Genomic DNA, 14,783 nt, shown 5'->3' with positions numbered 1-14,783 from the left:
CTTACTAAAAAAAGCTCATTCAGATTAAGTTAAACAAGGAAACGTTATTCCATGCTGTAAACTACGAATCAGTTTTCATGCCACTAAAAACATTTTGGAGGGAAAATACTAAATATGAATGGATTTACTATATAAATTGCTTAATATTAAAGTCTCCCTGTAGTCAATAATTGTGTCCCTTAAAACTCATCTTTGATCACCAAAATTACATATTTAAACATTTTCCTCATGCTTTAAAATAACTTGAATGTCACTCTTGCCTCATTCAGTATGCGCGGTTCTATGAATATGCAAATGAGCCCCGCCTCCACTCACTCACTCAGCTCAGAGATACACTGGTTGACGATCACACGTTGATCTGATTGGTTACAAGGTAGTTTGTGACGTCAGAAACACCAGCGATTTCAAAGCGTGTTTCTGAGACTGTCTTTGGTTCACTGCAGTTTTAAGGAGAAAATACTCAGCATGCTGTCGACTTATGAATTTACACATCGTTTGTCTTAAAGCACATTAAAAACACCACATATAAACAACATTAAACGTTCGATTTTCACCACAGGGGGACTTTAAAGATGAACAAGAAACAGTGAGTGCTCTTTGTTATCACGGCCAGTTATCTGTGGTGAAAGTGCAAGCGCCGGTTTATCTGGGTTCACGAAACCATTCAGGCTCGGAGTCGGCAGGCCGAGTGCCAGCGTACAGTATGTTCACACAGACATGTCATAAATTATAGGGAAGTTGTTGAGGATTTAGTGACAGATCACATGCGATCCACTCCTATTGGTTGTCGCTCACAGAAGCCGCGCTTCATTTGCATAAGGTTAAAAAGGTCACTGTCGCACGAGTCGCTGGAAACCACCAGCTCTCCATTGAAATGAATGGGATCATGTTGCTTTGTCGCTGGCAGTGTGAACAGGGTTTAGGGGTAGTTTTAGTCTTGTTCATTTTTAGTTCACAGAAATGTTTAGTTTGGAGGCATGTTTTAGTTTAGTTTTCTCTTTGAGGAAATTTGCCAGCAAATTAAGGAATATGTACATTAGGAGCTAGAGGTTACAAAGTTATCTCTAAATCAGGGTTACACTGGAAGTGTTGAGAGTAAGATCACAATCTAACTCTTTTGTGTCCTTAACCCCACATTTCAGTCGTAATATATATTAAACATTCTGCTCAATGACAAAAAGAAGAAGAGAAAGAACTTCAACATTACCTGGTGACCTGCTCTGATCTGCTCCAGGACTTTTTCATAACACACCTCCTCCATGTCATGCAGCTGCTGAATCTGTGACGAGAACATACCAATTAGACTGAAATATGATTCAAAATGCCATTGTATTTGGCATAGCATGAGATTTCTTGGCTGCTGGGTACCTTATTTGTAGTCTTGATGCCAACAAAGCTCTGGCCAAGTGGAACAGGACGGAAACGACTGTCAAAGTAGAACAATCCAATGAAAGGGTTCACATGCAGGAAAGACGCCACATCCAAGTAATTTGGCAGAGTTGCAGAGAGACCAAGTATGCGAATCATGCTCTGGGTCGACTCCACCTAGAGAAAGATGAATAACAAGGTTTTGAGAGCGCTCTTTAGAGGGTTTTCTTTCTGAAGGGTCTCCAAAAGTACAGTACCAAACAGCTGTGATCATACCAGATCTTTGTTTCACAAACCAGGTGTCGGCACATAAGCAGCTGGCTTCTAAAGGCGCACTCACATTCACCACTGTTGGGCGAATTTGCACTGAAAAAATCCACAAATTTCAATAGGTATGGGGTGAAAGATTTCCCAATGCAGAGTTTTTCAAGGAAATTCGCCGCAGTGACCAGCAGAAAGCTGCTTGATTAGAGAGTGACTTCTGTGTGAGCTGTGATTCACATGCTATTGACAATAGACCTTTTTGCTCACACAATTTCACACACATTTAGTTATTGTGACCACACCGTGAGGCTGTGTAAGTGAACATCAGCCAAAAGTGACATTATTCAAAACATTAAACAAGCAGCAAAAAAAGCCTTAAAGGGGTCCTTGATTATAATTTCACTTTTTAACTTTAGTTAGTGTGTAATGTTGCTGTTTGAGCATAAACAACATCTGCAAAGTTACGACGCTCAAAGTTCGGGGCAAAGGGAGATATTTTCTTTTACAGAAATCGCTTTTTAAGGACTACAACAAACGGCTGGTAAGGACTACAACGAGCTTCTTCCTGGTTGGGTGACATCACAAACCCTAAAATTTACATAAACCCCGCCCCCGGGAACACGCAACAAAGGGGGTGAGGCCATGTGTGTTAAACTGTATTAAAATGTATCAGTGTTAAAATGTAGAGATGCACCGATTGATCGGCTGGTGACCGGAATTGGCCTATTTTCACGTGATCGGCCATGACCGGCCGTTCAGTCTGATATGCCGATTTTATGCCGGTCAAATGCACTCGGGCGCCGCATGATTAACCTTTTGAGCGGTACGGTCTCATATATGGGATTTTTATTTCTGTGCCCGAGAGTACGGTGCCACATCTAGAATGTTCAGTGACGTCGCATAACTGGCAGATTCAAACTGTGCTTTCGTGCGTTGGCTGGCGCTGAGCCAGAGTCGGACGCGTTCAGCGCTGTCATATATCACAACTAAGCAGTGTTTTCAACCTCATAATGTTTATTTTAGGTTTCAGATATTTAAATACACATAAGCACGAGTAAAACAATACATTTGGAGTTTGTAAAATACACACTGATGTCTGTGGAAGCAGCAATAACAATCTATTCAAATATAATTTGCCGACATGTGTTATTCATCAGACAAACATAGTGGAAGTAACGCTAACTATAAAGTTTACTCTATTCTTCTCAGTTCACCGGCCACTTTCTTGCATTTATTTCGGGAGAAACTGATGAATTCACGTGCTGTAAATCCGACTGACAGGACAACATTGCGGCGCCCATCTCATGTTATAGATCAAGATTATTTATAAAGGTTTTTAAACGACCAAACACACTCACTTATACGTATTTGAGAATCGGAATATCAGATAGGCTAGTTGATGACATGGTAAGCAAGTTAGTGAATATTTTGAATAAAAAAGGAAAAGCGAAATAAAAGCGACACATCTGTCATGCAGTATTATTGTGGCTGCGGTGCATCGCGTGACACGTCGCCATGGAAACATTAAAGGGAACGTTCGGTTTGAAAAAACTCACTCTGGGGGCGGGGGTGTCAGTTAGAATATATTAAACTTACGCGTGAAAGGGTTAAAGAAAAGATCGAAAATAAATATTTGTGTGTGCTGTAAAGTGGTTAGAAAAATGTTTTATCGGAATCGGCTAAAATCGGTATTGGCAGGTCAAACTCAATGACAAATCGGAAATCGGAATCGGCCTAGAAAATTGTAATCGGTGCATCTGTATCAAAATGTATTTTTAACACTGTTCCTGAACATTATAACCTCAACGTTTGTCTGTGTGCTGCACATTTTACGGAGAACAGCTTCCAGAAGAAAGTACATTGCAGGCTATACACACAAAAGCTTCTCCTGAAAGACGGAGCTGTTCCCATTTTGTTGGGACAATCTGTTGTTTGTGGATCACAACTTATAAGTATGTCTTATTATTTGTAGTTGTGTTTTCTATTAACGGTTCCAATTATAAGCTTTATGTAGTTGCTATGATAGCTATGATGTAAAGCTTTGCCTCCGCTAGCCTGCTAACTAACATTACAGTATTGATGTAGTGTTTACTGTAGCTTTTGTAACCTCTCAATTTTGTACGACTGTTCACCGCCCCAAATTAAACATCATTTTGTGATCGATTACGGTTTTTATTTCCATAGTTTTCTGACAAATATGATTAAATGGTGGATAACATCATATCTATAAGAAAAAAAGGAAAATAAAAAAAAACATACCACTCTAAAACGTCCTGTGAAATCAGTGCTTGCAAAGTCTGTGCTTGAAATTCGTTCAGCACAATCCTCTTGTTCGTTAACATTGTCAGGGTCTGAATCGGGCTCGAAATGGTTTGAAATTGATGCCATCATTAATATTTACAACTGAGTAGAGCTTGCGGTTATGACGGGGCGGGACATTTCCCGAACATGTGCTTAGCGCTGCCAATCACAACACACTGGGCCAGCTAACCAATCACTGCACATTTCGTATTTTGGAAGGAGGGGCTTCATCGAAAACGACACGTTCAACCACACTGGGGAGAGAGGAGTTGTAATAATGTAAAATATGTGAAAAATAATGTGTTTTTTGAACAATCAAGCATGAAAACATATTCTTCAACCCTGCAAAAGCAAAATCAAGACTTTGTAAAAGGACATTATAGGACCACTTAAAAAAAGAAAAAAAAAAAAAGCAGAAGCTCTTCAAGGTAGTCAAAATAATTGAGTAAAAAAAATAATTTGATGTTAGAATGTTGCCAATTCAAACTATTCAAAATATAAGTAAAATCTGCAATAGTATATTAATGATGCTTAAAATAAATAAATAACACTGTAATGGCTATGACGCCAAAAATTGCTGCGGCAGCTGGTTCCAGGTTTCAGAACAAAGCTAATCTTACAGGTAAAATATGTTCTCATTTATATCCAACACTTCAATTATATAATGAAGTGCAGATGAGAGTATCTGACAGCCGTCACGGTAATACTACTTTTGACAAGTATCACCACCGTCTCACACTGCCAGATGTGCTATTGTGAAGTTTTGAAAAACAAACAGCTCAAAACTAATGACAGTCAGAGCGTCTGAGACCGAGATATCTGCGGCTGACAGGGAAGATTGGTAAGGCCTTTAATATGATGCAGTAGCTGTCTGTCCAGGTAAGCTATCGATATCACACCGCTAGCCCCCATTTGTGGCTACAAAGAATGATGAAAATCCTTCTCGGGCTCATTGAGAGCTCAGGTCACCTCCGCTAGAGCTGCTGAACTGCAGCTGATCGCTCGTGTCATACACATATTCTACTGTTATGTTAGGGATCAACTAAAGCTGAACTGAGGCGAAAGCACTGAGCACTTATTTCAAACACACAGCATTATGAAACGGCTCGCATGGAAAAACGAATACTGTCACACTCTTTTGAGTCAAGCTTTCCCTTGCAGTAAAATACTGAGATTGAACAGTGATCGTTAGACAGTGGTTTTGACACACGGCTTGGTACCGCAAGGATTTTACATGGTATTTACATGATGCTCTAAGAAAATAAAAACACAGTAATAGATCCATAAATAATACATATATTAAATATTAATATTAAATTGATCCCAAGTAACATGAACGTATCATGGTTTTCACAAAAATATTATTCAGCACAAATGTTTTCGCTTTGATCACAGGAATACATTACATTTTTAAATATATTAAAATACAAAAAATATCATTTTAAATTGAAATAATATTTCACAATATACATTTTTTTTTTCAGTATTTTTGATCAAATAAAAGCAGCCTTTGTGAGCAACCCCAAACTTTTTAATTATAGTGTATATTTGCATTACTCAGAGTAAAAATGTGATTTCTCATAATTGTTATTTCTCATAAATGTGACTTTACCAATTGTGACTTTAAATCTTGCAATCTTTATTTTTAGTAAACGTGACATTATTTGGTTACACTTTATTTTAAGGTGACATAGTTACATTGTACTTAATCAAAAAAGGAATGAGTAATATTAATTAACTAACTACATGTACTTACTATAGAGTTACTGTTTATGGTTAGTTACTTGTAATTATGCATAATTTAATGTTATTACTATAGTAAGTACATATAGTAACAGTACTTATATAGTACTTATAATGTTACTTACAGTGGGTACGGAAAGTATTCAGACCCCCTTACATTTTTCACTCTTTGTTATATTGCAGCCATTTGCTAAAATCATTTAAGTTCTTTTTTTATTGTTGACATTTTTGCACATTTATTAAAAAAGAAAAACTGAAATATCACATCTTAACCAAAAAAGGAATGAGTAATATTAATTAACTACATGCACTTACTATAGAGTAACTGTTAGGGTTTGGTTTATGGTTAGTTGTAATTGTGCATAATTTACTGTTATTACTATAGTAAGTACATATAGTAACAGTACTTATATAGTACATATAATGTTATTTATATAGTAACATGTAACCACGTCACCTTAAAATAAAGTGTTACTCTTTATTTCTCATTGCTGTGGCTTTAATTCTTGTAATTGTGACTTTATGGCTCACAATCGCAACTTTATATTCCACAGGGTGACTTAACTATTTCCGAGTTTAGACTCCATTAATATTTTTACTGGGTTTTTTACTCTGCAGCAGAGAGATACAATACAAACGACGAGGACGAGTTACGTTAAAACTCAGTGATAGTGAACTTAGTTTGTGAGTTTGTTCAAATCACTAACTATGAGCAGTGATAACACTGATGCTTGCCTTAGAAAACACAACTGAGAAGATAATGAACTCTTGCTCTTCTCTGGAGCTCAGAGACACTGAGTTACATCTACAGTTGTTGGATGTAATTTCTGGGAAGGAGCTTATAATGATGCTGGCCCGTGGCAGGCAGAAGGTCTCACCCTTGTGTGTTGGTCATCCGAGGACAACTCGATCTTGGATGGCCATCAGTTGTGCTGGTTTACTGATACCTTCTTTATAGTCTGAACACGGGTTCACTTCATAGTGTCTGGCACAAACTGGCACCTAACAGTAGACCTGCCTGCAGCTCGCCAATGGGTGTCTCTCGCGCTTCAGGTGACATTTGAGGCATTATGAAACACTGAAATCTGACTTGGCAATGGCTTTTTTTTTGTTTTTGTTTTTTGAGACCTCAGCTTTTAAGAACCTTTTGAAAAAAGAGAAAGAGCAGTTATTATTCCACCTGGACCTCGCTGGCTAAAAGAGCTTCTGTAAACGATTTGCAAGTGATTGGTGACGGGGTAAAACACACAGTGTGTCTATTGAACGTGGTTCTCCAGGGTCGTGCGCAATAATACTAGTGGCGAGATTCCAAAATACAGTCCAAAATATTATTCAAACAATATCAATAAATCAAAGTTATTTACAAATTATACACCTAGACTACCAGTCAAAGGTTTGGAAAATTAAGATAAAAAAAAGACAGACATAGATAGATAGATGGATAGATGGATAGATATACAGTATGATGGACAGATAGACAGACAGACAGACAGACAGACAGACAGACAGATAGATGATAGATAGACAGACAGACAGACAGACAGATAGATAGATAGATAGATAGATAGATAGATAGATAGATAGATAGATAGATAGATAGATAGATAGATAGATAGATAGATAGATAGATAGATAGATAGATAGATAGATAGATAGATAGATAGACAGACAGACAGACAGACAGACAGACAGACAGACAGACAGACAGACAGATAGATAGATAGATAGATAGATAGATAGATAGATAGATAGATAGATGATAGATAGACAGACAGACAGACAGACAGATAGATGATAGATAGATAGATAGACAGACAGACAGACAGACAGACAGACAGACAGACAGACAGACAGACAGACAGATAGATAGATAGATAGATAGACAGACAGACAGACAGACAGACAGATAGATAGATGATAGATAGACAGACAGACAGACAGACAGACAGACAGACAGACAGATAGACAGACAGACAGATAGATAGATAGATGATAGATAGACAGACAGACAGACAGACAGACAGACAGACAGACAGACAGACAGACAGATAGATAGATAGATAGATAGATAGATAGATAGATAGATAGATAGATAGATAGATAGATAGATAGATAGATAGATAGATAGATAGATAGATAGATAGATAGATAGACAGACAGACAGACAGACAGACAGACAGACAGACAGACAGACAGACAGACAGACAGACAGACAGATAGATAGATAGATAGATAGATAGACAGACAGACAGACAGACAGACAGATAGATAGATAGATGATAGATAGACAGACAGACAGACAGACAGATAGATGATAGATAGATAGATAGATAGATAGACAGACAGACAGACAGACAGACAGACAGACAGACAGACAGATAGATAGATAGATAGATAGATAGATAGATAGATAGATAGATAGATAGACAGACAGACAGATAGATAGATAGATAGATAGATAGATAGATGTGCAGAAAAACACACCATTTCAAGAGGTTATAAAGTATCAAGTAAAAGCTTTCAGAACTCGATCATCTCAGTGTTTGTCCTCTGAGGACGATGTGACACTTTTACAGTGGGTCCACTTTAAAAGACAGGCTCTTTCTTTAATAAACGGCATGTCAGAGAGCACTTTTATGTGTGTGAGGTAACGGTGATGATGAGCTGAGGAGATCCGTCTCGCTGCCCTCACAGAAGAAGAGCGTGATTGAGGAGAGGAGAGTAACAGCATATATAAACACTGTACAGATACGCGTGCAAGCCGAGAGCCGGAGATAGGATCATTGATTCTGAAAGGCTTCCAGCACATCCCAAATCATGATGGCTGAATTTGGGTCAAGAAGTTCCTAAATGATATTCTCTGCCACGTATTTTCTTATGCATGTATTCAGAGGTTCTCGACTGGTGGCTGTCATCCAAAAAGGTGTTGCAAGTCTTTTCTGATAGCACGTTAAAAATGAGAATGCTAAATGGACATAAAATGCTAATCATGATAAACATATAATCGTGCCGTTAATTAGGATAGCAAAAATAATTAGCTGTTATTTCCCATGTATCTTGTTAACGAGGTTAAAAGTGTGTAAATTCTACACCGCTGGTAAATGGCTCACTTAAAGGACCCTCGTAGATTAATGTTGATTACCACAGAAAATAATGTTAATTTAATATTAATTAAAGATGCTAAAATTGTTTATATCTTTAAAAAAAATAAAAATAAAAACTGGGTTACAGTGAGGAACTTACAATAGAACTGAATGGAGCCATAAACAATACATACACAGATTTTAGTGTGAAAACAATAGTTTACTTCCCTTTCCAGCATAAAGTTCTGTGTACCTTTTTTGACATGACAATGTAACAGCTAAAGCCCTAAAATGACACTTGAAATGACAAAAACTCAAATAATAGGTATTGAATTTATTATTAGATCTAGTGTAAGTGCTTTTCTGAAATAAAACTCTTCATATTTCTTCTTTTTTGGCCCAAAAATTGGCCCAATATACTTCCACTCACTGTATAGAGCCTTACGGTACTGCCTCAATGTTTGTCTCAATATATATATATATATATAAATTGTGGGCATCAGGAAGCCACTATCAATATGTGGGGTTTCGAAGTCACCTTTCAATGTGCACTTGCTTTTTACTTTCAGTTTTTATTGTTCAAAATTGTTAAATGCCTATAAAACCAATCATTGAAATGGCAGCTTAAGGCGAGACACTGCAGGCAAAAACATCGGGTTTTTTTTTTACTGGTCAGTTTTGAGATTTTTGGATATTTGTCTTCAGTAACATGTCTTCTTTCAGACTTGTGGTGAAAAAAAGTCTGAAATACACATTTAGGTCTTTATTTTATTACACTTTGTCTGTTTGCGTCTGTAGATTTCTCATGAATTCAACAAAAGTTTGCGTTCTTAATCAACATGCTGCTCCGCGATCTCTGTCTGCTTCCTGTCATCACATACACCGTTAGAAAGCTCTCTCTCTCCTGTACAATGCTGTCAGATCCAAATATGGTTATTTTCTTTTTATCAGCAACCAATCGTGAAAGTAAAAGGGCTGAATGCGCAATCTCATTGGCTGATGATAAATCTTTAAAGCCCGTTTTCTCAAAATGACTTTTCTCTCATTCTCCAAGTCCGAAATCTCCACTTCAGTAGCACCCAAACTTTCCAGACTTGTACCTAGTTATATTATGAAGACATTTACAGAGGGATTTGTAAATATATTATTCCTAGCCTGATTTATATAACATTTTATTCCAAAAAAACATGGTGAATTTTTTTTTTTAAGGCTATTGACAGTATTTTCTGATTTACAGGATAACAAAAGTAGATATCCATAAATCCCTCTGTCATTTTTTTCCCATCTAATATGTGAACACAATGAAAAAATCTTTTTTAACCTGGCTTTATCCAATACTCAGATATTGTTTTTTAAAATATATGCAAATTAGTGCATATTTGATTAGATATTGCCTGATTTGCATATTTAAACATTCAATTACAGAAAACTTGTAATACATTTTTTTCTCATCTTAATGTAGGTAATCAACTGGGAAAGTTTCATGGTGATATCTGCTAGTTAAATGTTTTACCCTATTCACCTGTAGTGTCTCGCCTTAAGCCTAACAATACACAATTTATCTTTAAACATTTCGTTGAAATTTAGATGGTTTGATGCTCTAGTCAGCCAGTTTTTTCACCAAATATAACATCACAAACATCTATAAATACACGTACTATAGTACAGTTAACATCCTAATGGCATAATGTTGATTACTAGGGATGTGCCTGAAGCCAAAATCTGAATTTGCTCGCGTTTTACTTTCACTTTCAAATTCACGATCACACGTACTCATACACATATACACACGTGTGTATATGAAGCGACAGCACTGACCAAACATATTACAAGAGAAAATATCTGTTGTGCAGCAAATCCTCCAACATCGTCCCGTCAGTCCTCTCTCCTTACGATCTTCAGCTGATCAGTGACATCTGATGTACTGTAATCTCACCGACTAGGAAGCCTAACCATGTCCCTTCAGGGGATCCGTAGAATAAGTTATCGATTTTCAGTGCCTTTCCCAATTCAGATCTAGGCTTCAAAACACATCCCTAGTAATCAACATTATGCCACAAATGCAGTTGACTGTACTGTATTATAGTATGTGTATTTAGAGATGTTTATGATGTTATATATGGTGAAAAAAAAAAAAAATGGCTGCCAAAGCATCAAACCATCTACATTTCAATGACATAAAAAAAAAAAAAAAAAAAAAAAAAGTGCATATTGTTGGGCCTAAGCTGCCATTTCAATTACTGATTTTAAGGGCTTTTTTTTTTTTTTTTTTTTTACTTTTGGACAATAAAAAATTAATAAATACTGTGTTGGGTCACCACTTGGGTCTAATAAACAATCCGGTAACATTTTACAATACGGTTCATTAGTTAACATTAGTTGATGTATTAACTAACATGAACAACATTTTTACTGTATTTGTGAATCTTTGTTAACGTTAGTTAATACAAATCCAGGTTTTCATTGTTTGTTCATGTGTTCATTTCACAGTGCATTAACTAATGTTAACAAATAACAAACCTTTGATTTTAATAATGTATTAGTAAATGTTAAAATTAACATTAAGAAAGATTAATAAATACTGTAGAACTGAAGTTCATTATTAGTTCATGTTAACTAATGAAACCTTGTTGTAAAGCATTACAAATGTAAGGCCCGCTATATTGGCCCAATTGCCGGTTCGCCAATATACGGGGAAGGAATCACGTGCTCTGTCCTCACTCATGCAAAGTATTGGTTGATTAAATTTGTAATACATTAATCATATGTATTTACTCGTTAATTCATCTGACTCCATAAATGAAAGGTTTTAATAATATCTGTGCCTCGCTAAAAGTGAGCGAATGTTTGACTATTCTTTTTAACCATTAAATGAACAATGTCATGTAACAATGTATTATGTCAGGTAAATGTATCATGCCAATTTCATAATCAATTCAAAGATAATCGATACAAAACATCAAATGCTCTGGAATAGAGAGAAGATGCAAACCCAACTTTAAGAAATACAGATTTGTATTTCTGAAGTACAGAAAAGGCCGCGAACTCTCTGCATCTCATTAAATAGTCAGACCTCTTTCACATGGAAACATGTGCTAACAAAAGAAATTTGCATGCAGTGGTCGCACCTTCATGGGGGTGGGTGACCATTTGCTTGAGAGACCACCTTCCTTTGTAAGTCAGTTATCCATAAACTCTTAAAACCTTATTACCTTTAATTTTACCTATCTGGATATGAGATATCTGTACCACTCACTTTGAGACATTTCAAATGACACCAAAAACATAACAGTCAATGATAAACATTCACATTAAACCATATTCTTGTGTGAGTTCTTAGTAGTTTGCGGAAGTGAGGTCGAATGGGGGAGGTCAAATGGTAATTAGCCCTTTGTCTCAGACCAGGGCCTCAACCAGTATTTTCAGTCTTACACAAACAATCCTGAAGCAAAACCGCCTCGCCACACAAGCTCTCTTAAATACCTTATATATTATGCTTTTTTTATGAATCTAATACAACAATCCTCATCCATAAATACAGTCAATGAAGAGAGCTAGGATAGACCCTTCACATTTAACTCAGCTCAAGTATGGCCGTACTTGCCTGTGAGGAGAGATATGAAATCATAATTTAACCATCCCATAATCAATTCTGGTTCCCAAGGGTGTGTGAGAGCGCTATCTTTAGACTGACAGCCCGGCTAAAATAAGCAACACAATCCGCTAAAAGTTTTTGATGTAGGAAAGCTTAGCATTTGACTATGTCTGAACAAAAATGGCAAAACCATGAATTACAGTACAGTTGCTAAAAGATTCAACAAGCATAATATATCAACCTTGTTTTTGTTTTTCCTCCTGACGGGAAAATAAGGCAAGAAACAGTGTTTCCCTTCTCCTCCAGCATCTTTTATTAATGATGCCCCTCATTTCGCTACTTCCACAGGCCACAGTCTTGCTTACTGTGCAGAGATCAATAATTCAAAGTCTCCTAAAGACAGGAATACCTTCAAATTGTGTTGACTTTTGGCTCAACTACTGCGCGCATACCCTAATTAAAATAAGAGACACGGGAAAACATTTCTGCTGTGTTGTGGGGAGAAATCCTTTGATTTTGTGCCATTACTACTACTTTTTTTCTGTAAACAAAAGACACTGTTGTCCACCTCAGAATTTCATATGACAAATAAAAAAGGACCATTATGTTTGCTGTATGGAAATGAACAAAACTTATAGTAGAAAAAAAAAGAAAGAAAACAAAGTCAGGCTTATTTTGGCTGTGAGAGTTTCACTTAGTCAGACAAGAAAATGATAAATGTCTAAATGTCCAAAAGGTTTTGTTCAAACAATTATTGTTCAATCTAAACTTGATATCAAAAATAATACTGAATGCAGAAGCTTTATTGCATCAAAACTAATGCCAACTATATATATATATATATATATATATATATATATATATACAGTATATATATATATATATACACACACATACATACATACATATTTTTAAATTGAATCTCCAAACTAATCTCTTTTTTAATGGCATTTTTTTTTATCTCAATAGCATCTTTATCTCAATTTCTGAGGATAAAATGAGTAATTACATCCACACAACACTACAGTATAATTGAAAGACATATTTTTTTTTTACAGTTAATAGGCATACAAATATTATAATAACTTTTAATTAAAGTTCACTTAAAATAATGTTCACATAAATCAATTATAACAAATGTCACATTTATCTGTGCTTTTAATATAGTGTTTCCTATATAGCGTATGGCCCGACAGCAGAATACAGCGTTTTTAGCGAATGGGGATCGTTTTGACAATGAAACGTTTTGGTAAATAGATTACTAGTTATTAATCTATATACATTATTAGTTTTGGTAAAAAATTACCAAACCAAACGTTTTGTCTGTACGTGGAAAACTCGAAGGGAAAAACTTCTACGTTTTAAGCATATCGTTGTTGTGTAAACGTACCATATTAATTTAACATTTTTCAAAGCGTTATTAATTGATACTAATTGCAGAAAAATAAAAATAAAAATTGACAGCCCTTTTTATTTTTTAAAGGCCACAAACACACACACACACACACACACACACACACACACACACACACTGCAACTAGGTTTAACTGTTGGAATCCATGTTTTTTCTTAAAGCTGCAGTCCTGCAGTCCAGTACAAATTTACAAAATGTATATAATAAGCGAGATGAATCCATTTTCCAAACGGTGTTTTTATCACACTACAGTACACCTATAATAAGTGTTTATATTCTGATTATTTTAGACTGGCACTGGAGTAGCCGAGTACCTGCGCGACTCGTCATCGACAGAAAGCTCCGGCTATAATGTTCTTCTGCAAGACACATGCAGTTCATTTATGTTTATCAACTGCTAGAACAGCAAAAGTTACGGACTGCAGCTTTAACTAAAATGTTGCTATAGTCGCTCAAAACTTTGCAGTTTGTAGGTGGCCAAAGAGGAGAGGGCTTAATACTGAGCCCAGGGGAACACCGCTGGAGGCTGAAAAAGGTTTATATAACATATCTTTATAAGACAAGTCAATAAGTCAATGAAAAGACTAAGTTACCATGGATATTCTCTGGACATCAGGAACAGTCATCCTTTGAACATGTTTCTCCATCACTTTGTATATAGATAATGTGGGAAGAGGCCTGAATCAGTTAGGGTCAGCCTTATCACCACCTTTATGTAAGAGATGGACGGTTGCCGTTTTCTAAGACACGGAGTGCCTGGATACTGGAAATACTGGATGATGGATGCAGTGACCTTGAATAAAATGGGCCATGACCATCAGGTTTCATGAAATCCAGACTTCAGAGCTGTTTTATGCAACAGCAAGGATGGGTGATGATTTAGGATGATGATGAGCAGCAAACAGTGTTGACAGAGGACACCATGTGTGCTAAAATGAGGGCTTGTTCATTAATTTCCTAACTGCTTTTTTTAGAGTGATCATTTTTTTCTTTCTTTACACTGGGGTGCATTAAA

At 36.2% G+C, this 14,783-nt stretch overlaps 1 protein-coding gene across 2 annotated transcripts in view; it reads right to left on the bottom strand.

Moving 5' to 3' along the window:
- The window catches only part of ascc3 (activating signal cointegrator 1 complex subunit 3), a 242,832-nt gene that overhangs the window by 120,596 nt on the left and 107,453 nt on the right, over positions 1-14,783 (bottom strand). For both annotated transcript variants that reach the window (XM_084435411.1, XM_084435412.1), the window contains exons 12-13: positions 1,369-1,545; positions 1,208-1,279 (exon numbers count right to left, since the gene is read on the bottom strand). In XM_084435411.1, the coding sequence (XP_084291537.1) occupies positions 1,208-1,279; positions 1,369-1,545 (249 nt within the window). The remainder of the gene's footprint in view (positions 1-1,207; positions 1,280-1,368; positions 1,546-14,783) is intronic.

This window comes from Rutilus rutilus, assembly GCF_951802725.1.
Source record: "Rutilus rutilus genome assembly, chromosome: 17".
NCBI lineage: Eukaryota > Metazoa > Chordata > Actinopteri > Cypriniformes > Leuciscidae > Rutilus > Rutilus rutilus.
This window is presented reverse-complemented; position numbering and strand designations above follow the sequence as displayed.